At 41.4% G+C, this 22,095-nt stretch overlaps 1 protein-coding gene across 3 annotated transcripts in view; it reads left to right on the forward strand.

Moving 5' to 3' along the window:
- The window catches only part of AMPH (amphiphysin), a 218,248-nt gene that overhangs the window by 189,167 nt on the left and 6,986 nt on the right, over positions 1–22,095 (forward strand). For 2 of the 3 annotated variants that reach the window (XM_025291402.3, XM_044946823.2), the window contains 3 exons: positions 2,166–2,291; positions 16,940–17,149; positions 19,932–20,177. In XM_025291402.3, the coding sequence (XP_025147187.1) occupies positions 2,166–2,291; positions 16,940–17,149; positions 19,932–20,177 (582 nt within the window). The remainder of the gene's footprint in view (positions 1–2,165; positions 2,292–16,939; positions 17,150–19,931; positions 20,178–22,095) is intronic. The other variant, XM_044946824.2, reaches the window with a different exon arrangement.

Here is a 22,095-nt window from a genome sequence, read left to right on the forward strand (position 1 = left end):
TCCAAATTTGAGCAGCCTATTTTATGTACAGTCATGCTGTCATGTTTCAGCCTTACTCATCATTCAGTGAATTCTATTTGTCCCCCTAGAATTTAAGTTTATAATGCTATATTATAATATTTGGCATGATATTATTATTAGAGGACAATATTGTGACTTGTGGAATATAACCAATTCCTCCTCTTTATACTTTGCTTCCATTGAGTTATTGTCTGACTGCAAAAAGCAAATTCCATTGGATTTATTCATGAAAACACCCTGCCTATTCTTGCCATGTATGAAACTTGAAAATTTCTCAGACTTCCAAGAAACCCAGACTGATGCAAATAGTTTTTCATTTTAGGTTATCTTTGTGTTTGGTTTTGGGGTTTTTTTTCATCTTAATGTAAACAGATAAATTTATTTGATAGATGTTTTGAAACTTCCTTGGCTCCTCGTCCCCCATTGCAGACTCAGCTCACAGTGGGGCAGCCATCTGCCCATGGGTTTCTTTGTCTTTGTCAAATTACTCTTCCAATCCTTGTTGTGTAGGTCATTTGATATCCTCTCATAGCAAGTCACCTTGACTTCCAAAATGATTAGATCATACTGTGAGAGTTTATAGTATTTCTTAGCTGCAATGAAAACTTGTTCTATTATGAAGATAATTCCTTTTGAACAATACAAGTGAAATCTTTTCCCATAAAGAACTCCTGAGAGTAGATTAGAGTGAATTTTATCTCATTCTTTCTTAAAACTTGTGTCACATCGCCCTTTAAAGGTTATAAAAACCCATAAAAATACCAGATCTCTGTACATTTATCTACCTAAGTATCCTTTTATTTTTATTATGCCCTTTCAAGAAAGGGGTGATGTGACCTTGGCATGGGTTGCAATGGAGGATTTGATGGCAGCATAAGAGAAATAGTTTGCATATTTATCCAACAACAGGCTATTCATTATTTTCCATTATCTCAGCATAACTTCTCCATCACTTCCCTATGGAACCTATCCTGTGCACCTATTTCAGTCTACATATGGGAGAGAGATGGCTTTTGATTTCTTATGGCAAATGCTTGACAGAAATTTCTGAATCCTCCAAAGGTAACATTTATTGGAGACGCCTTACTCTTCTAGGAAAACACTTTTAAACTTTCTTGTGGTTTAAACACCCTGATGGAAAAAGATCTTAGCATACCTTCCAATGGCCATCTGTATGTTAATCTATGACTCAAAAGAGAGGAAATAGTTTCAGTAGCCACGGCAACATGCATTGATTGGCTGTGCTGTTTTTCATAGCTAGTTATTATTTAATCTTGCTAACTTTAAAACTGAAAAAGTCTGGAGCTAAGAGATTCCAGAGGTTTTGTTCAGCGTGTAATTGGAATCAGGAGGGTGTCTGTGGGTAGAGGTCCTAGTAGGAAGACAAGACTTCACTCTGGTCTGCACAAGAATCTGATTGGTATCAAAGAGAATACTGCTCAGTAGTTCCTTAAAGGATTAGTTTATCATGTGAAAACGACTGATGACTAAGGATTTTGTTGGAAGGAGAAGTGAAATATAGGGACTGAACAGCAGTGTACAAGGGCAAGGTATCTGTAACTGTGGTGGCTCCTTGCCGGGCGGCTGAGTCTGCTCCTCCTAGCCGGGCAGTGGCACAGTCGTTCCATAGTGACCTTTCATATGCATTAATGCATTTTGATCTGAATCATTGGGATAACCCCTCAGTTTTTTGGCTGCAGTGCCCATCAACAGAGCGGACAGTGCCCAGAACTGTGTTCTCCTTGAATTCTTCCTTACTCCTTTCAATTTCCAAAGGAGGGAGCTCCTAGGATCTCTTCTGTCTCTGCTGCATAGTGCAGAGTACTGTATCAATGTCCCAAGAAGCGAATACTCAGAATGTTGAAAGCAAGTGCAATGAGTCACCAAAATGGTAAGTTTTTGCCCAACTTCAAAGGATATCACAGTGACGTTATTGTGAAACTTAATATGTTTATTCCTAGACTTTTTCAGTTCTGTAAAGAACCATCATGCTTAATCTGGATTTTTTTTTTTCCAGCACACATTTAATGAAGCTAATTACCTATATGGTGATGAAGAAAATCGTTAATTGTCCAGTATTCCATAACGTTATCTGTTCACATGTTGAATCTTTTTCCTCTAACCCTCGAAACAAACCATCAAAGGCTGAATCTGAACAGGCTCCACCCACAGAGCCGAAAGCTGAGGAGCCCGCTGCTGCTGTTCCACCTGCCACTGGGCTGGACCTTGGACTGGACACCCGGGCTGAGGAGCCAGAGGAGGGGGCAGCGGTGAGCGCCACCTCCCTCCCACCCTCCGCCCACCTCCCCACCACTGCTGTGCTCATCTCATCCCATTTCTCCCTTCTCATTCCTGTTTCACTTGGGCCACATCACTTCCATACCTGTCACGGCTTCCCAAGTTCAAATGGCCTTTACTCCTTTGACAGTGAAAGTACGTTCTCTTATTTTTTATTTTTTTAAAAAGGAAGATATCCAGAGACCTGATCTAACACTGTCATGTTGCCACAGGCTTGGTTCTCAATAAAGGGTACCTTGAATCTTTCTGCTATTCTCCCATTCATGGTAAAGAGGTGGTAATAACTCACAAATAACCAGACTTGTTAGTGCTTGCCCCACCTGTGATGGCTAATGGCGGACCTTCCATTAGGGACCAACCTGCAGATGATAAGTAGAAGGGTAATCGCTTTATTGTTTATGTCTCCATATTGATTTCTTACAGTATTAGTCTTGTAGGTTGGTTTAGGCCCCATGAGGGACTGAAATCCCACATTAAAAATCATTGAATCTACAAGGATTCCTATGTGTACAACTGTTTGCTCAAAATCAAGTCTGGTACTGGTTGTCATAATATGAGGGAGCTTAAGGATCTATTTTGTGCAGAGGTGAAGACTCGTCTGTCTGCCTGGAAACCTCTCACCTTGCTCACTGCAGCTGTGTACCATAGCACATCCTAAAGCGGAATGGGCTCTATATACACCATACTGATTTGCATCATTTAATACATGTGGAAGTGTAGGATGATACCAAAGAAAATATAATCCAAAATACCCATGGAGAGTAAAAAGAGTTTATTTATGAAATGCAGTTAAAGCATCTCCCAAGAATTTAATCAGAGTACTGCTGCTGCTGCTAAGTCGCTTCAGTCGTGTCTGACTCTGTGCAGCCCCATAGATGGCAGCCCACCAGGCTCCTCTGTCTCTGGGATTCTCCAGGCAAGAATACTGGAGTGGGTTGCCATTTCCTTCTCCATTTAATCAGAGTACCATTTAGTAAAGGCTGTAGTTTTTACTACAGCCTTCATGTAATCTGTAGAGAGGAGAACCAATCTCCCAGTTTCCAAAATAACATTGCCTAGATGAGATAACTAGTGGAATGAAAGTTATATTTTTGCTGTTGGTGCCCTCTGTTATTTTGCCATTAAAAGGCAGGTCATCTGTCTAATTTATCATTTATTTATAGAGTAGAAAAATAAATAATAAGGCAAGATAGTGATGCAAATATAAATTAAGAATGACTCAAGAAAATGGTCATATTTTCCATGTGGAGGTACAGAGTTGGGCCAGATCCTGTAAAGAGAACAAGAAATGTTCTCTTTCTGCTAGATTGAGTCCCTCCTAGGAGGGCTGCTTGCACAGACTATAGACTGGGAAGTACGAAGACACCATCCTCCAGTGGAGAGTTTTCTCAGCGCTCATCCCCAGATTCACAGGTGATTTTAGTAACTCAGTGCAGATTGAACTTTTTCATTTGGTGTCAGATTCTGATCTCTGCACCTAATTAGGGTAATTTAAGTAACAAAGGAAGGCTTTCCAGGTGGCTCAGTGGTAAAGAATCAGCCTGCCAATGCAGGAGACTCAAGAGACATGGGTCGGGAAGATCCCCTGGTGTAGGAAATGGCAACCCATTCCAGTATTCTTGCCCAGAAAATCCCACAGACAAGGAGCCTGGCAGGCTACAGTCCATGGGGTTGCAGAGTCCAACACGACCAAGGAACTGAGTGGTGGTGGTTTAGTTGCTAAGTCGTGTCGCCCCCATGGACTATTGTGACCCCACGGACTCTTGTGACTCCATGGATTTTTGTTTTCTCAAATTCTAAGTTTATTGGTTGTCCAGTGAACAATCTGAGTCAATTATCAATTATCAAGTACCTACTTTATTATACCTACTACATTTATCAAGGTTTATAAAAGATTGGTGATCTTTGAAATCAAGGGTAGTGTTAAAAATACTTAACAAGCTGCATGGTAAAGCATCAACCATGACTAAACCTGGTTTCCCTCATGTTGAGTGAAGAGATATTTGAAAGAATTATTCATTCTGAAAATACTTGTCTCCTAAACTTCATTTGAACTTTAAAGAATAGAAATTTAGATTCCTTGTGAAATAGAAAGACTTCAAGCAGTTGATTTCTCCACCCTTAAAATGAACTAAAACATAATAGTAAGAGAGGGCAGCTCACAGCAGTTCAGTTTGCCTAATGCCCATCAAAAGTGGATCCTTTTCATGTGTTTAGAATGAATGAACATACTTGGATGAAGTCAGTTCTTCCCCAAGTTCTCCCTTCTACTTAAGCAAATAACGTCAGACAGAATGTATTTTTGTTCTCTAACATAGGTTTATAGCTTCTTTCCCTTGGTGATAATCAAGATAATATTAGGGTTATTTTTTCTAAAGAAAGGTCTCTTCAGTTGCTAGATGTGTGATATTCAGTTGTAAAGACACAAAAATCCACACTGTGTCCCAAGCTCTCATTAAGCAGACTGGCTGTGGCTGTCATCAGTCAGGATGGGGTTGACATGACCTTTTGAGGTCATCATTTTTGCTACCAAAATGTCACCACATGGTTATTATTTCTAGTCTTGACAGTATGCATTTCATATCAGGTGAAATTTGTGGTGGTTTTGTTGAAAAAGAAACAAGTGTAATTTTGAAAACAGGAAATTTAAGCAGTGGTTCACAAAGAAACCCTGGGCTCTCAAGAGAGGTTTATTACATTTTTGTTTGTTGTTTTATTCCCTGAATAGCTAATATTGCCTTTAGCTTTTCCCTACAGCACCAAAAGCACCAAATTTTACCGCTGTCTCTGCGGGATGCATTTTAAAAACCAACATTTGTTACCTCTTCTCTAGATGTTTCCATGTTATATAAGTACTGAAAATTTTCTTTAGGAAAGATAATCAATATGTGTTTAGATATATATTAGAGAAATAGATTAAAAAATAAAGATGATTTTTGCCTATATTTATTTCATTTTCTTGCAGAGAACCCCTTCTTTCTCTAAATTTCTGTCTGATCCTATAGTTTGCTCAAACGATGTGAAGTGGACCAATGTCTTTTTTCCCTATTAGTTTTAAAGAAATAATGCAGTGTAATTGAGTTTAGGGTTTAGCTTTGTTTCCAAAACAAATAAATGGGAAAAAAATCAAGATAGATATTTTTTAAATATTTAGAATAATTTTAGAATCCTGGAAGGTGAAACACTGACTACTTTTGATTTTTTTTGTGTTTTGTTTCTTTAAATATTTCACCAAACTTAAGTTGACTTGTCAAGGCCAATTTAAACCAACAAATATAGATGGATAGATAGATAGATATAGATAGATATACCATGAACTTCATCTTGCCAGGGAATAGTTCTTTCTGTGTGTGTAGAAGGCATATGCTAGTTTCCCCCTTCATTCAGCTGGTAGACATATTGGAGCCTCTCTAGATGTGAGGCTCTTCTGGTTCTGGGGGACACGGTTTTGCAGGCAGTAGCTGTGGCTCCAGCCATCCTAGTTCACACGGAGTGGTGAGAGAGGAGGCTGACATTGCACAGCACTCGAGGCATCCTACTGCGATGAGCACGTGGGTGAGAAACAGCATTGAGTTTTCTTCTTGTGCTGCGTGAACTTGGGAGCTCAGACTTCCACTGTGTCTCTACCTGTGAGCTCGGATCTGTCAGGAAGACACTGAGGACCAGAGGAAGCCAGATGAGGCCAATTTCTTGTCTGCTCTTCATTATCATAGAATTATGTTCAGATGCAAAGTACTCACTCTGAAGTATGCCTTACATATATAATTATATATATTTCCCTGGTGGCTCAGATGGTAAAGAATCTGCCTGTAATGCAGGAGATAGGGGTTCTGTCCCTGAGTTGGGAAGATCCCGTGGAGAAGGGCATGGCAACCCACTCCACTCTTCTTGGCTGGGGAATCCCATAGGCAGAGGAGCCTGGTGGGCTGTGGTCCATGGGGTCATGAACAGTCAGACCTGACTGAGCAACTAACACACACACACACACACACACACACACACACACCCCAGACTAATTTGTGTGTGTGTGTGTATGCATGCCTTGGAGATGGATTTACCTCTTTACTTTTCTTAGAAAAACAAAATCACAGGAATGGTTATTTTCTCTGAGTTTGACTGCACTCCTCTTAGCAGCTAACTACATTCTCAGTATCCCTCAGGCCAAACAAATAGCTGTTTCTTTTGTGTCCCAGGTACCCAGCAGAGATCTGGGTGTATAATGTATGCCCAGTAAATTCTGAGTCATTGATTTGTTGATTGATTGACACTATAGTCTGCTTACCTGAATGAGACTACAGCCAAAGCTATTAAAATACAGATATTACAGGGTCATTTTCTTTCTGTTTCCATTCAGATAATTGAATTTTTGTATCTAGGAAAAGAAAACTGTTTATTGTGATCAAAAGCAGGACCACCTATCTTGTTATGCTGCCCAGGAGCCCTGTGACATCTGAGCCTCAGTTGCCACAAATGGAAAATGGGGTTAGTGTTAATTGCCTTCACAGTTTCCTACAAGGGCTTGGAAATAATCCACATTCCTAGTTTAACATCTGGTACATAGAGGTTCCTCAAACAATGAGAGTTGGATAATATTATTGTCATCATCTTCATAATAAGTGGGTCCCCCCAAGATAAGCATAAGTCAGCAATACCTTTACTCTGAGAAGGGGAAGGCCAGAGATGCGGAGGTAACACCCCCACCCCTTTTCAGTTTGCTGCACGATGATATTAAGGGACTCGATCTTGTATAGGTCCCCACCCAGGCCAAGTTCCTTCTGGATCCTGAAGAAGCTGCATCCCATCAAAATTCTTTGCCCTTTCTAAGAACACTTTGTCTCTTCTAGGGACCTTCCTATTGGGTCCACTGATAGGAAGTGTTCCAAACTTCACTGTCAGGAAGATATGGGCATTCGGAGGCATGCAGCCTCCTTCAGGAGCAGTGGAGAGAACACAAAGGCAGATGAGTTCCAGAGATTGACACAAAGTTGATTCCAGTGGTCGGGCCAAGAACTTTCTTTTTCTCTACCATTGTACCAGGTCACGGGGAAGAGACAAAGTTAACCAGGGCTAAAATGAAGGTAACAAGATGATAGACAACTCCCCATGCCTCACACCTCACAGAGCAGATTGACTTGGGGTTGTCAGTTTCCATATCTGAAAATGGGGTGCTGGTTGTTTTCATATGTGGCTGATATTAAGTATTCATTAGCCACCTACCAGCTGGCATACACAGACTGTCTTCCCTGCTTCCTAGGGTCTCATGTTCCAAAGCCCTTTCTTGCAAGACCCATGTGAGGATTGTGTGATGTTGTTATTTTGTTCAGAGTGTTATGATTACATGTGAACATGGACATGAGGTTTCAGTTTATTCTTCTATCTTCAAGGAGCCCTTTGTCCACAGTTGGTGCCTAGTGATTTTTTAGGTGTTACTTTTGGCATGTACTCATTTTTTTCTATTGAGGTGCAATTCATGTAACATAAAATTAATCAATTTAAAGTGAACCTAACATGAATTAATTGATTTTTTATTGAGGTGCAATAACAGTCGATTTAAAGATAAAACTTCAGTGGCTTTCGTACATTCCTAATGTTGTACAACCACCACATCTGTCTAGTTCTGAAACCTGTTCATCACCCCAAATTAAAACCTTGTGCATATGGTCCCCTCCTCCCCCCAACCCTGGGAACTGCCAGTCTGCTTCCCATCTTTATGGATTTTTCTACTCTGGATATTTAATATGCATAAAATCATACAATATATGACCTCTTGGTTCTGGCTTAGTATATACTTTTATTTATTTATAAAAATAAAGTCTCAAGCAACCCCAATACTGCCTTACTCTGTATGATCTGCAGTAAAAGGCAGTTTATGACTACAGACACCAAGAGAATTAAGGTATAGTCAACAGGACCATATCGGATGCTAATAATTGACATGCCTTCTCTCACAGCAATCCCAAGAAAGATGATGTTTAGGAATCGTTGTCCCAGTTTGCAAATTAAGGAGACTGAGACACAGAGAGTTGAAGTGGTTTAAATGAAGATTATGTACACAGAAAGTGATGACATGAAGTGTGAATCCTGACATTTTAATTCATAGATACTCCTCTCTTAACTACTACAGAGGCTATGTTTTTCAAAAAAGCAGTTTTTAAAAGTATGTTTACAGACCAGTCTAAAGCCAACAGGATTACAATTGGGCTGAAATCCCTCCATGCTGACACCAGAACTTTCTCCAACCCACACTTAGACTTGGCACATATTCCTGGTGTGAAGCTGAAGGATCAAAAAAGGAACAGAAATGCTCATACAGCCCCAACCTTGAGCTTCTCTGAGGCAATGAGTATCCTGATCCTCCACGTTGGCTGCAAAGCAAGGATCTACGGTGATATATTGGAAAGATCACTGAATAAGAGTCTGGAGAATTGGCTCTGTGGCTAACTGCTGAGGTGGCCTTGGAGAATTCATTGGGGGAAATCATTTTCCCTTTCTATCCCAATTTTCTTCATCTCTCCTCTACAAGTTGTGCTTGATACACAATATGTTCTCTTGCTGCTCTCAAAAATCTACAACTTATTCCATTAAACAGTGAAGAATTTCCAAAACCCCTCATGATAACAAGTACCCTTCATTTGTGTCTTATAGCTTCTATTTGCTAAGCATATGGGTGACAGATTGGCATGGAGTATGTTTTACTTACCCTAGTCAGAGGCTGAAATATCCAAAGGTAAACAGTTGGGTCTTCTAAGGGTGACTATCAACTCCCTATCCTTCCTCATGATCCAGTCCCCTGACTACCATCTGGATGGGTCCCAGCCTACCCAGGGAGGTGCCCATGCTTATGGCAGGGTCAGGGTTGGGAGTTTTAAGCATGGTGACATATAGGTGATTGGCAGATCTCCAATTTTCGGTCTGGACTCTGGGTGTGCCTGGTAGCCCTGCCTCGGCCTTTTGCCAACCCGAGCCTGGACCTACTCACAAGAAGGCAATTTGAGCAGTGGCAGCAAATGCTCAAAGACACCATAGCCAGGCAGAGTGAAATGTTTATTGTGCAGTAAAGGCATTTTCCTTAAATAAGCTCTTAGCAACTCCCACTGAGGTTGTGTTTTGTGGCTACTTCTGAAACTAATACTTGATCACATCAAAACCTCTGAGAGTGTGCAACACACAATATTTACCTTTGCTTGTAAAGATAAATCCACTTTTCCTGTCCATTTCTCCGAAAGAAAAGGTTTCAAATAATCTCTAATTAAAACTTGGTTTTAATATGTACTATTATCGTATAGTCTACTATGACCTTAAAGGCCAAATTAATCCCAAATTCATTAACTTTGGTATTTCAGCAGGAGAGTGTCATTTATAAAGGAAGTATGGAGCCAAATCGGACAGATGTTGCCATGGCAACACCTCTGCCAGCAGCTGAGTTGCACTGGGACCAGGCTGCTGAAGGTTTATGATGGGACTGCAGGCCATACTAGGAGAGTAGATTGAAAAGGATGATTAAGATGAAGGTCGGGGAGGGGGGGAAACCAGGAAATTCCTTTATTAGAAAGAAAACGTGAAAGTGTTAATCACTCAGCCATGTCTGACTCTTTGCTATCTCACGGACTGATGCCCTCCAGGCTCCTCTGTCGTGGATTCTCCAGGCAAGAATACTGAAGTGGGTTGTCATTCCCTTCTCCAGGGAATCTTCCCAACCCAGGATTGAACCCGGGTCTCCTGCATTGCAGGCAGATTCTTTACCATCTGAGCCAGCAGGGAAGCCCAGAAAGAAAATGCAGAGAGTAGCAAATGAAGTTTGTAATACCAGGTACTACAAAGGAAGGGAACACCAGTGGTGGTGAGGTGTTCCCTGGGAGAGCTCATATTACAGTTGTACTGAAGGGAAATTGTCACCTGCCATTTTGTTTTTTGGGTTATTTTTTTAGTATTTATTTGACTGAGCCAAGTCTTAGTTGCAGCATGCGAACTCTTTAAGTTGTAGCATGTGGGATCTGGTTGCCTGACCAGGGATTGAACTTGGGCTCCCTGCACTGGGAGCACAGAGTCTTAGCTACTGGATCATCAAGAAAGTCACTGCTGTGTTCTAAGTGTAATTTATGTGAAAAGGGGTACTTTCCACCAGGCTGTGTCTTAGGACAGGGATTTTCTCTTTTCTAGTTGCCTCTTAAGCTTTTCTTTAAGATGGACCCTTAAGGAAATCCTGTATTTTCATAATACGCTTGTATTTTCAGACAAGTCAAGAGCTCAGGTTGGATCCAGAAGAAGGCAAGGGCAGCCTGCAGCCAGGATCCACACTGTGGGATCCATCTCCCTTTGTTACTTCCCAAAGGGACTCAGGGGTCACTCCAGCTCTAGTGTCTTATCAGTGGGAGAATCAGAACTAAAACTTGAGTCTCCAGCTCCATCTCCAGGGCTACTCACCCTCCATCATATTTCCTCACTTGTAAAATGAGAACACAGGGCAGGTAGGGGGCTTACTGTACCTGCTCATATCCTCATCTGTGAATGTGCAATGCACAGTATTTACTTTTGTTTGTGAAGATAATCCACCTTTCCTAGATGAGCCTTCTGAGCCTTCCAGCTTTGGAATCATATCAATGTTTAACTTGTGAACATAGCTAGGACTGCCCAAGTGCCCAGTTTCTGTGTTTTCAGTTATAATTCTGCAGTGCACTGGAAAAAACCAGGATGATCTTCTTTTCCACTTTCTCATTCTGTCCATATATTTCTAAACAGAATTTTCAGGAATATTGGCAAAAATAATGACGAGAAATTCTACCTAACCAACCTCTTCTCAATAGCTTTCTACCATATGATTTGTATCAGATAAGAGGGGTTTTATGACATGGTTGTTTAGGTATCCAGATCATGTCTGCAAATAGATTTTGAATCTATGAATCTCATCTTTTTGTTTGTTTTACTTATTTTTTAATGGCTCATAATGGCTTTACAATGTTATATTAGTTTCTGCTGTACATTGAAATGAATCAGCTGTATGTATACATATATTTCCCCACCCCTCTGCCTTGGACCTCTCTTCCACCCCACCCTCCCAAATCTCATCTTAAAGACAGCATTCCTAGAGTGTAAGAGAATGCATTGGCTGTAAGAACACACTCAAATTCTTCAGCAAACATTGCTTATTTGGAGTTGACAGTAGGAAGTCATGGGTCTGTGGAGGTGCCAGGTCTTAGCATCACAGTGGAACTCTAGTTTGAGAGGTGCATTGTCTACTTGAATGCTGGTTGGTGTGAAGAAACACAAAATTTAGAGTCAGATTGTCCCAATCCTAGTTTACTAACTTCTTGAGTTACTTTAGCTCTTATGTATGAGTTGATTTGTGTAGACAGTGGGACTATATCTAATAGGGCTGTTGGACGAATAATACACGATAGATGTAAAACACCTGGGATGGTGCCGGGAAAACTGCAGAGTCACAGTAAATGTCAGTTTCCCCCACAGGCTACAGAATGTGCATATACTGAAACTGTCAGAGGCTCTGCCAAGAGCAAATGTCAGGAAGATGGCTACTCTCTGATTTTAGTATAATCAAATTTAAAAAATATATTTCTTACATTCTTTACTTATCGTTAAAAAATATATTTCAGGCATTGTTCAGAGCAAATATTGACAAGAAAACAGTGAATAAATGAATCAATAAATTACACAAAGCCCACAGATTACAAATGCCTCTGCAGCCAATCAGGGCTCTTACTTGTCTCGATTGCCATCCTTGTTGATCTGCTTCTAAGAAGGGCACCAGCAACCAGAGGGACTGGCTAGTTGCTGTCACCCCTGAGGCTCCCCTGCTTTGCAGGATACGGGTACCATTGTTGCATTGCATTCATGTCACTCTACTTCTAGAAAAATCTCGCTAAGGCCAGTAGGTGTTTGAAATACCAACACGTATAGCTTTCCACCAAGAGGATTGTTGACGCAGATGATAAAAAGGCAGTAAGATCTGTACAGTACGGTAAACTGAGAAATGCTCACCTCAGAGAAGGTCCCATGTGGGTCTCTGTGACTTCTGTGATGAATGTGCAAATTGTTTATAGGGTGCTTGTCCTGCACAGACCTTGTGGATACAGTAAACAACCCGCGGGCAGGGAGAACTAATTTTAACCTGTTTTTGCGTCGGATGTTTTCCACCATAAATTGATGAGGCTAACCAAGATAGTGTACCAAGGTAGTATAATTTTGGCAGCAGATAAGGTACTAGTGTTTCTCTTAAAATGTAAAGAGAAAAAAAAATTGATAATGTTGAATATCAAAGGCTTGAAATACTTTCAGTAGTTTCAGCCCTGTGGTCTCCCTTAAAAACAGCAGCAGCAACAACAACAAAAAGCATTATTAAAAAATATCCTGTAGCAGTCATTAGTCATTGTGGTTGCAGGTATAATATCTGTGATAGCAAGCAGAGTCTAGAAAAAACTAGAGTCTAAAACTACATTAGCTAACAAATTGGAATAAATAAAAATAATCATAAAAGAGGGATAACTCTTCCTGAAAACCTCTTTAATCTATTCTTGATTTATCTGGAGGAAACACTGAATCTGAGCAAATGGATTCTATTTCCACTGTATCTGTATGTTATCTATTATTGCTGCCAGTAAATAGGCACTGGAAGTATTTTGGTAAGAGCAGAAACTATGGGGCAGATTCCAGACACAAGGTGAGGATCAGAGCATCCTTGATTTTCAGAGCAATGTCAGACAGAGGCAGAAAGCTGCAAGGGAATACAGGTAGAGACAGTCCTCTCTTTTTGTGATATTCCTGCATGTGTGCATGCTCAGTCCCTTCAGCTGTGTCAGACTCTTTTCGAGCCTATGGACTGTAGCCCGCCAGGCTTCTCTGTCCATGGAATTCTCCAGGCAAGAATACTAGAGTGGGTTGCCATGCCCAATCTTCCTGACCCAGGGATCAACCCAAGTCTCCTGCTTCTCCTGCACTGCTGGCAGATTCTTTACCGCCAGGTCACCAGTGCTGTGCTGTGCTTAGTCGCTCAGTCATGTTTGACCCTTTGCAACCCCATGGACTATATCCCTCCAGGCTCCTCTGTCTATGGGGATTCTCCAGGCAAGAATAGGACTGGGTTGCCATGCCCTCTTCCAGGGAATCTTCCCAACCCAGAGATTGGACCCAGGTCGCCCACATTGCAGGAGGATTCTTTACCATTAGAGCCACCAGGGAAACCCTGTAATGTTCTTAAGGTTTCTAAAATCAGAGTATTAATTTCAGCTAGGGAAATAGAAATTCATTTCTAATGGACTCATGGAAGGCTGGAAGAGTGATCATTTCTTCCCTTTTTAAAGTAGGTCATTCAAAGTGTTTAACTTTTCCTCTCTATAGTCAAGAGCTTTCTGGTAGCGCTGGTGGTAAAGAACGTGCCTCCTAATACAGGAGACTTAAGAGACATTGGTTTGATTCCTGGGTTATGAAGATCTCCTGGAGGAGGGGACGGTAACCCATTCCAGTATTCTTGCCTGGAGAATCCCATGGGCAGAGGAGCCTGGTGGGCTGAAGTCCTTGGGGTCACTAAGAGTCAGAGTTGACTGAGGCCACAGCACACACGCATGACGCATGCTCTGCAGCCAAAGTGCCATTTCCTTGGCACCTCGTCTTTATTATCATTGTTACTATTAGTATTTAGGTGATTTTTATTTTCCATCATTTTTATCAACGATTTTCCACAAGCTCCATCCCTTTTTTTGTGACAGGGAGGTAAATTGGTGACATGGAAGCTTTGCTCTTTTGAGGTCAGAGTATCAGAGCAGGCAGACAGAGTCCTTGGTCTCCACCTGCTGGTGGCCAGCGTCACTGCAGCCACCCTCTCAGGTCTAAATCAGATCCAGTCGATGATGCTGATGCTTGTTAAAATTATTAGCAAAGGAAAGGTGATAACATGCATATCTTGCACTAGTAAGATCGGATACAACCAAACTGATAGTTATATACAGCTGTAGAGATAAATCAGGAACTCATTATTAAAATCTTATTTGTGTAGAGTTAAAAGATTACTTTTGGCCACACCATTCAATACTTCACAGAAATCTATTCTCTTCAGGAGATACATCGATTCAGTTGAGAGTAAAATCCAATTACTAATAGTATGTGCTTGGAACATGTATGTAAGGGAGGTTTTATGTGTAATCACGTGGGGGAGCAGCCTGTCAGGTAACATAATGTCTGTTTTCTGATCTGTAATAGAACGTCCGTGTGTGTGTGTAGTATTATTCACACTCAGCTTCCCATGCTGTCTGCATGATGCAGAGTCTGTCTGGCCCGAAACTGTTGAAACCCGGGGGGTGATCACTCCACAGGTGTGATTTTTTTCAGGCAGATGGAAAATATATGTAACTTAGAATGATGACAACACAACTTGCTTTCTACGTTTGAACTCCTGAGTCCATTGTATTCACATTGTGTTTATGTATAGTTCATGTGTAGTTTCTTAGGATCCTGGAGAGAGCTTCTTGGTTTCTCCAACAGCAAAGCTAAGAGCCCTTGTTTATCACTCTTCTTGAAATTAAGATGCCCTCCTAAGTTGTATTCTGAGCATTACTCTATTAACAGTGGCAACAATAACATATATAAAAGATCTATGTTTATGTAAAACAAGAGATATAATTCTTTAAAATTTTTAAGTTAACTTTTATTATGGGAGTTTTCAGTCATTCACCTAAATATAAATCCCCCTGTACCTCATACCCCACTTATCAGTGCTTATAATGCACCTTAAATAAGTATCATGTAAAAGGATTATTTTTCTGAACTCATGTACTTAATGACAGCGTAGGAAAAAAAAAAACTACATTCTATGTCATGGCCAGTGACTGTGTTTTAAATCATTGCATACTTTGTGGAGATAATAGGATATCACATAGGATATCAAATTCTGATAATAGGAAATTCTCCTAAGAGAAGGAAATAGCTTCTAAGAATATGAGTGATACTTGTCCATGTAACAAATACTACACTGCTGGCATTATTTTTCATTTCTAAGGTAAAATGTTGTAGAAGAGGTATTCAGCAACAGGTTAATTTTCTATTAGTTATTTTTGTTTTTTATTGCAGTATGGTTGGTTCACGATTGTGTTAGTTTCAGGTGTACAGCAAAGTGATTCAGTTTATATGTATATATATATATATATATATATATATATATATATATTCTCTTTCAGATTCTTTTCCCTTCTAGATTATTACAAGATATTGAGTATAGTTCTGTGCTATACAGTAGGTCCTTGTTGGTTATCTATTTTCTATTTAGTAGGGTGTGTATTTGGAGAGGAGATGGCAACCCAGTCCAGTATTCTTGCCCGGAGAATCCCACGGACCAAGGAGCCTGGCGGGGCTACAGTCCATGGAGTCGCAAAGAGTCAGACACAGCTGAACGACTGACATACACACATGCACACACAAACATGGTGTATATTGCAATGGGTTATTTTTATAAATAAAAGTACTTTTGAGTCAGAAGGAGGTTTTTTTAAATGCCCCGCTATGACCATAGGTGTGTGGCTCAGAATCTCCATCTCCCATTTCTGAGGCCCACTCGGCAGGCACTGTGCGTTGCCCTTTTCAGTATTCTGGGTTCAACAGTTAAAGTATCTGCATCATGAAAGCTTTCCCAACTTAATAGGACAAACTGGGTAGAGTTTATTCAATAAGGAAAAAGAATGATTAATGCTAATCACATCAGCTAGCAAGATCAGTTTTTGAAAGATGCTTCCTGAGTGTATTATATACAATTAATCTTCAGTGCTCCCTTTTCTCAGTCTTTCTGATTTGAATCTCTCAAATCAAGTCTGCAAACTGATGTGAGAGTCTTGTAAAGACTTGGACTCCATAGCCAATATGTTCAAAACTAAAATTTCTGATTGTACTTTATTTCACTATTCCAAGTTTTACATACTACTTAAAGCTCTTCCGACTACATTCCAACCTTAGAAACAAGATTCTCATTTTTTTCTATTTTGTGTTTCCTAGTAAAGGACCCTAAATCTGACTTAATTTGAATTATCATATATATATTTGATGACAAAAATGATTCTCCCTTCATTCTCAAGAGGTCTCATTGAGAAACTTGCTAATTTTTTTTTTAATGAATTTAATTTGGCTTATGGGACCTTCTCCATGAAGACTTGAAAGTTTATATTTTTAAATGTAGTTTATAAAATTCTGGCTTTGTGTGATAAGGATGCTTGTCAATGGCTTTCTTCCGTGGTCCAGGTAGTATAGGGCCTGGGCCCCTTCCATTTTTGTCACTCAGATATCCTCTGCAATATTGCTATCATCTGCTTTTAGCCAACAAGGATTAAAAAGAGCTTGTGGAGGGGGCTGTGCACACCTTAAAAGCCGTGTTTCAAGAGTGGCATGTGTCACTTCCATTCACATTCCATTTGCTACACCACCTCCAAGGAAAGCTGAGGAATGTAGCATTGTTGGGGGCCCAGGAGGCAGAGGAGTCAGAACTTGGAGCAGATGGCAGACTCTGCTGTACCTGAATACTGGGCTTTGGGACATGACAAAGAAAGCCTGAAGTCTGATGGCCTCAGAAGAGGGGAGAGATGACAGGGCTGAGTCTGACTCTTACTGAGGCCTGTTTGATTTACAGATCATCCCTGGAATGGAGGCTGATGTGACGGCTGGGACCTTGGTGCCGGCAGCCGAGGGGGTCCCAGTGGAGGAAGCAGAGACAGAGAAGGCGGCTCTTCCTGCTGGAGCAGGAGCAAGTTTAGAGGAGGCCAAGACTGACACTGAAGCCACAGAGGCCATAGAAGGTGACAGATCTCAACTGGAAGAAACAGAAGCAGTGGCCACTCAGGTACATATCCTAGTAAATGGAGTTTCTAGGGAGACGGTGGCCACTGGAACCCTCTGTTGGCTAATGGTGATACCTCTTTTGGATGTGGAGTAATGGATGGTATGTAGCCATTTTGTGGCTCCCACTCCACCAAAACGACATATTTCATTCTCAGAAAGGGTGATCTCAGCATTCTCCTGTATCAGCATTGTGAAGCTCCACAAGGCTCCCTTGGCTCTGGTGGACTGGGCTTAAGCACAGATGGGGGCAAGGGAAACCAAAGAATAAAGCACAGATGAGGAAAAGGATATGAATGGAGGGAGGGATGAGGAAGAGAATTTGATACAACAATAGGCTTGTTGGGTGGATTAAGTGAGATAATAGCCAGAGTCCTCAGCTGGGTGCCAAGCACATGGTGGGAAGCCAGTATTAGTAGTTAAGGCATATTACTGTTATTACTCTTTATTATTCAGTTCAGTTCAGTTCAGTCACTCAGTTGTGTCCAACTCTTTGCAACCCCATGGACTGCAGCACACCAGGCCTCCCTGTCCATCACCAACTCCCGGAGCTTGGATATCAAACTCATGTCCATTGAGTCTGTGATGCCAACCAACTATCTCATCCTCTGTCATCCCCTTCTCCTCCTGCCTTAATCTTTCCCAGCATCAGGGTCTTTTCAAATGAGTCAGCTCTTCGCATCAGGTGGCCAGAGTATTGGAGTTTCAGCTTCAGCATCAGTCCTTCCAATGTACATTCAGGACTGATTTCCTTTAGGATGGACTGGTTGGATCTCCTTGCAGTCCAAGGGACTCTCAAGAATCTTCTCCAACACCACAGTTCAAAAGCATCAATTCTTTGGTGCTCAGCTTTCTTTATAGTCCAACTCTCACATCCATACATGACTACTGGAAAAACCATAGCTTTGACTAGATGGATCTTTGTTGGCAAAGTAATGTCTCTGCTTTTGAATATGCTGTCTATGTTGGTCATAACTTTCCTTCCAAGGAGTAAGTGTCTTTTAATTTCATGGCTGCAGTCACCGTCTGCAGTGATTTTGGAGCCCAGAAAAATAAAGTCAGCCACTGTTTCCACTGTTTCCCCATCTATTTCCCATGAAGTGATGGGACCGGATGCCATCACTTAGTTTTCTGAATGTTGAACTTTAAGCCACCTTTTTCACTCTCCTCTTTCACTTTTATCAAGAGGCTTTTTAGTTCTTCTTCACTTCCTGCCATAAAGGTGGTGTCATTTATGTATCTGAGGTATTGATATTTCTCCTGGCTATCTTGATTCCAGCTTGTGCTTCCTCCAGCCCAGCGTTTCTCATGATGTACTCTGAATGTAAGTTAAATAAGCAGGGTGACAATATACAGCTTTGACGTACTCCTTTTCCTATTTGGAGCCAGCCTGTTGTTCCATGTCCAGTTCTAACTGTTGCTTCCTGACCTGCATACAGCTTTCTCAAGAGGCAGGTCAGGTGATCTGGTATTCCCATCTCTTTCAGAATTTTCCACAGTTTATTGTGATCCACACAGTCAAAGGCTTTGGCATATTAAAGTGCCTTAAACTCTCCATTAGGCTCCTTTTACCAAAAGCCCATCCCTATGTTGGGTAATGGGTCATTAATATGACATGAAGTTGGAGTTACCCCAGAGACATGAAGGCAACAAATGCAGATACTCCTAATGTGAGGCCTCAAACCCAGAGGCCACAGCAAGGATGGCTCTTCTAAACCCCATGTTCTTGCTCCTCTGAATTCTAAGTAGAAACAGTGAAGAGTTGGTTTAATGTGAGGTTTTGCTTTTTCCTGATTATTTCACTTATAATAAATTTCCAGAAGTCTTTCCAGAGTTCCTTAATGCTTGAAGCTAAACGATCCTGTTCAAATAGCTGGCAGCGGTACTACTTAGCGAAATAACTCAAAAGTATATTCTATATTTTTCCATAGATTGTCTTGTCACAATGCAAGGCATATTTCTGTATGTGTGACAATATGCTCATTGAGAAATGTATTATTTTCCCCAAATTGAAGAATGGAGGTGCCTATCTATATTTACTGATATCTGAGGATATATAGAACTTGATCTCCAGGCTTCCAATATGCTAATGAAATTCCCTTCCCTGCTCATCTTCGTTAAAGAATAAAACAGGTCTTGATCCTTTGGTTCTGCTTTTCCCCCAGACAGCACAATACTTAGAGCAGTTGGTGGGAATTGTCATCACTCAAGTTATCACTGCAGTGTGAGCTCTGATGATAACCAGCAAGCAAAGGACATCTCCAAACAGGGGCCGGATCTTTACTAACAATAGGGTTTCTAGGAGAAAAGCAATCACAGGCGGTTAAATGTCAGTTTCAGGTGAGGGTTACTATTCAGTGGGACAAGAATGGACCACTGTGAAAATGAGAGAATCCTTAGAGTCTAGCCACATTATTCCCTGTCAGGATTATACCCCTCCTCCCATCACGATTAACCTCTCTCCCCAAAATCTGCTAGTCCACTTCCCAACTTCCTGAGAAACCTGTTTTACCTAACTGCCTGGTTGTCAAGGATCCACAAATTAGTCCCATTAAAGGTTTCTGTCTCAGGAGACAGAAAAAGGAGGCCATGTTGGGAGGAATGTTTTGCAAGGTGGAAGGATTTGAGACCAGAAAAGTTGGGTGAAGGGCAGACGTTTAGCTGGATGGGAGACATGGGGAAAGTGGAACCATGGTGGGTGGGATGGGCTAGAAGAAACTCCTGGAGAGTACATAAGCCTTCTTTCCCAGCCCTTGCCCACACCACCATATTTTCCTCCCCCCCAGGAGAAGGTCATCCCTTCTGTCGTCATACAGCCCGCTTCCAACAATGAAGAGGAAGGAGAACACGAAGGAACCGTGGATGCAGAGTACAAGGAGGCGACTGATGACACGGCTCTTCCCGGCCCCACCAGTGAGATGCCAGAGCTGGCCTCGGAGGAGCAGAAGGCGGCCAGGGCCTCCCAGCCTGCACCTTCTGCTCCCTCTGCAAGTGAGGCCTTCCAGGAAGTGCCTCCTGGCTTTCTCTACAAGGTTCTAACTTTTATTTTGCCCCCTTTTTTTTTCTTACTTTATTCAGTGTCAGGAAAATACAATAGTAAAATCTGTCACCTTTGATGGAGAACACAGTGTAATTAAATTTAGTCTTGTCTTACTTGAGGACTCTGTTTCAGTTTGATTTGCAGTTAACCAAAGCTCATTGTTTTGGAGAAGGCAATGGCAACCCACTCCAGTATTCTTGCCTGGGAAATCCCATGGACGGAGGAGCCTGGCAGGCTGCAGTCCAGAGGTTCATAAAGAGTTGGACAGGACTGAAGCGACTTGGCACACAAAGTTCATTGTTTAGTTTCAAAGCTTGTACATTTGGTGGTCTTGTCCACACAAAAGGATACACTTCAGGTGCCACATGCCACACTGACTGTTAAATATGTTTTCAGTTCTCTGTGATCTGCTTCACAGTTTTGCTTCAGTTAAAGCTGAGTCTCTTTTAAAAAAGAGAAATGTGTTTCTGGTCCCTTAACATTTCTTAGTTTTTAATCTGGTGACCGTTTGTCTTTCCTTTGCTTTGAAGCCCTTTTGTGCAGACTTGGTTGTCTGGTTTTCATTCTTTTTGCCATATGTATTTATTGTTTTTGTTACTGTATTGCTTTTGGCTTCATCCTCACGTCACATTATAACATGGTAAGATTTTCATGCTGCTGGGCTGCAAGAAGCACAGTCATGTCTTCTATATTTTAACAACCGGTAATTAAAGAAAGTTCAGCCACAAGATAAATGATATGCCCCTTGGTAGTGAATGGGGTGATTACTTCCACCCCAAGTGCCCCCTCAAGCTCCCCCTAGAGCCCAGGGCTTGAAATTATCCATGTGCTTATCTGCTCCTTGCTGGAGGGCATGAAACACCTTGTTGCAGTTGCATGGCACAAAGTAAGGAGTCCATAAATATTTTAACAGTGAATAAATATGTTAATTGGCTTCTATGATAAGGAAGGGAGAAGGCAATGGCACCCCACTCCAGTACTGTTGCCTGGAAAATCCCATGGGTGGAGGAGCCTGGTAGGCTGCAGTCCATGGGGTCGTTAAGAGTCAGACACGACTGAGCAACTTCACTTTCACTTTTCACTTTCATGCATTGGAGAAGGAAATGGCAACCCACTCCAGTGTTCTTGCCTGGAGGATCCCAGGGATGGGGGAGCCTGGTGGGCTGCCGTCTATGGGGTTGCACAGAGTCAGACACAACTGAAGCGACTTAGCAGCAGCAGCACGATAAGGAAACAAATGATGGAGAGAAAGTTTTTCTCAGAGAGGCCATCAAATGCCTATTTAGTCTTCATCAATGGAAGGGTCCTTACCAAAAAGCCCAGTTTTAATACCTTTTTAATAAAAGTGTTAGTCACTCAGTCATGTCAGACTCTTTGCTACCGCATAGACTAGCCCACCAGGCTCCTCTGTCCATGGAATTCTCTAGGCAAGAATACTGGAGTGGGTAGCCAATCCCTTCTCCAGGGGATCTTCCCTTCCTAAGGATCGAAACTGCATCTCCCATGTTGCAGGCAGATTTTTTACTGTCTAAGCCACCAGGGAATCCCCATGCTTAAGCCTAATACTCGGGCTTAAGCTAGGGGCTTAAAGGTAGATGATCCTACCTAATAGATTATAGTTGGAATACTAATATGCATATTTATTTGACTTGGGATTTCCAAATTCAGCTCTTTGTCTTTTAAAAAGTATTAAATATGTGTGTGTTTGTAGGGATGGAATTGAGTAGAATAGTCATTGTCTTTTTCTTCTATTTGCTCCTTAGAAAGTAGCTGCTACCTTGCCACCTCCACTGGGGACAGATGGACTTAATAGATTGATGAATTAACTAATATGGAGGAAAAAACTAGACATGTGGCCACTAAGCCAGTGTTCCACTGTGTTCTGTTCTAAGAAAAGGGCATGAAGTCAA

Source organism: Bubalus bubalis, chromosome 8 (genome assembly GCF_019923935.1).
Source record: "Bubalus bubalis isolate 160015118507 breed Murrah chromosome 8, NDDB_SH_1, whole genome shotgun sequence".
Classification (NCBI taxonomy): domain Eukaryota; kingdom Metazoa; phylum Chordata; class Mammalia; order Artiodactyla; family Bovidae; genus Bubalus; species Bubalus bubalis.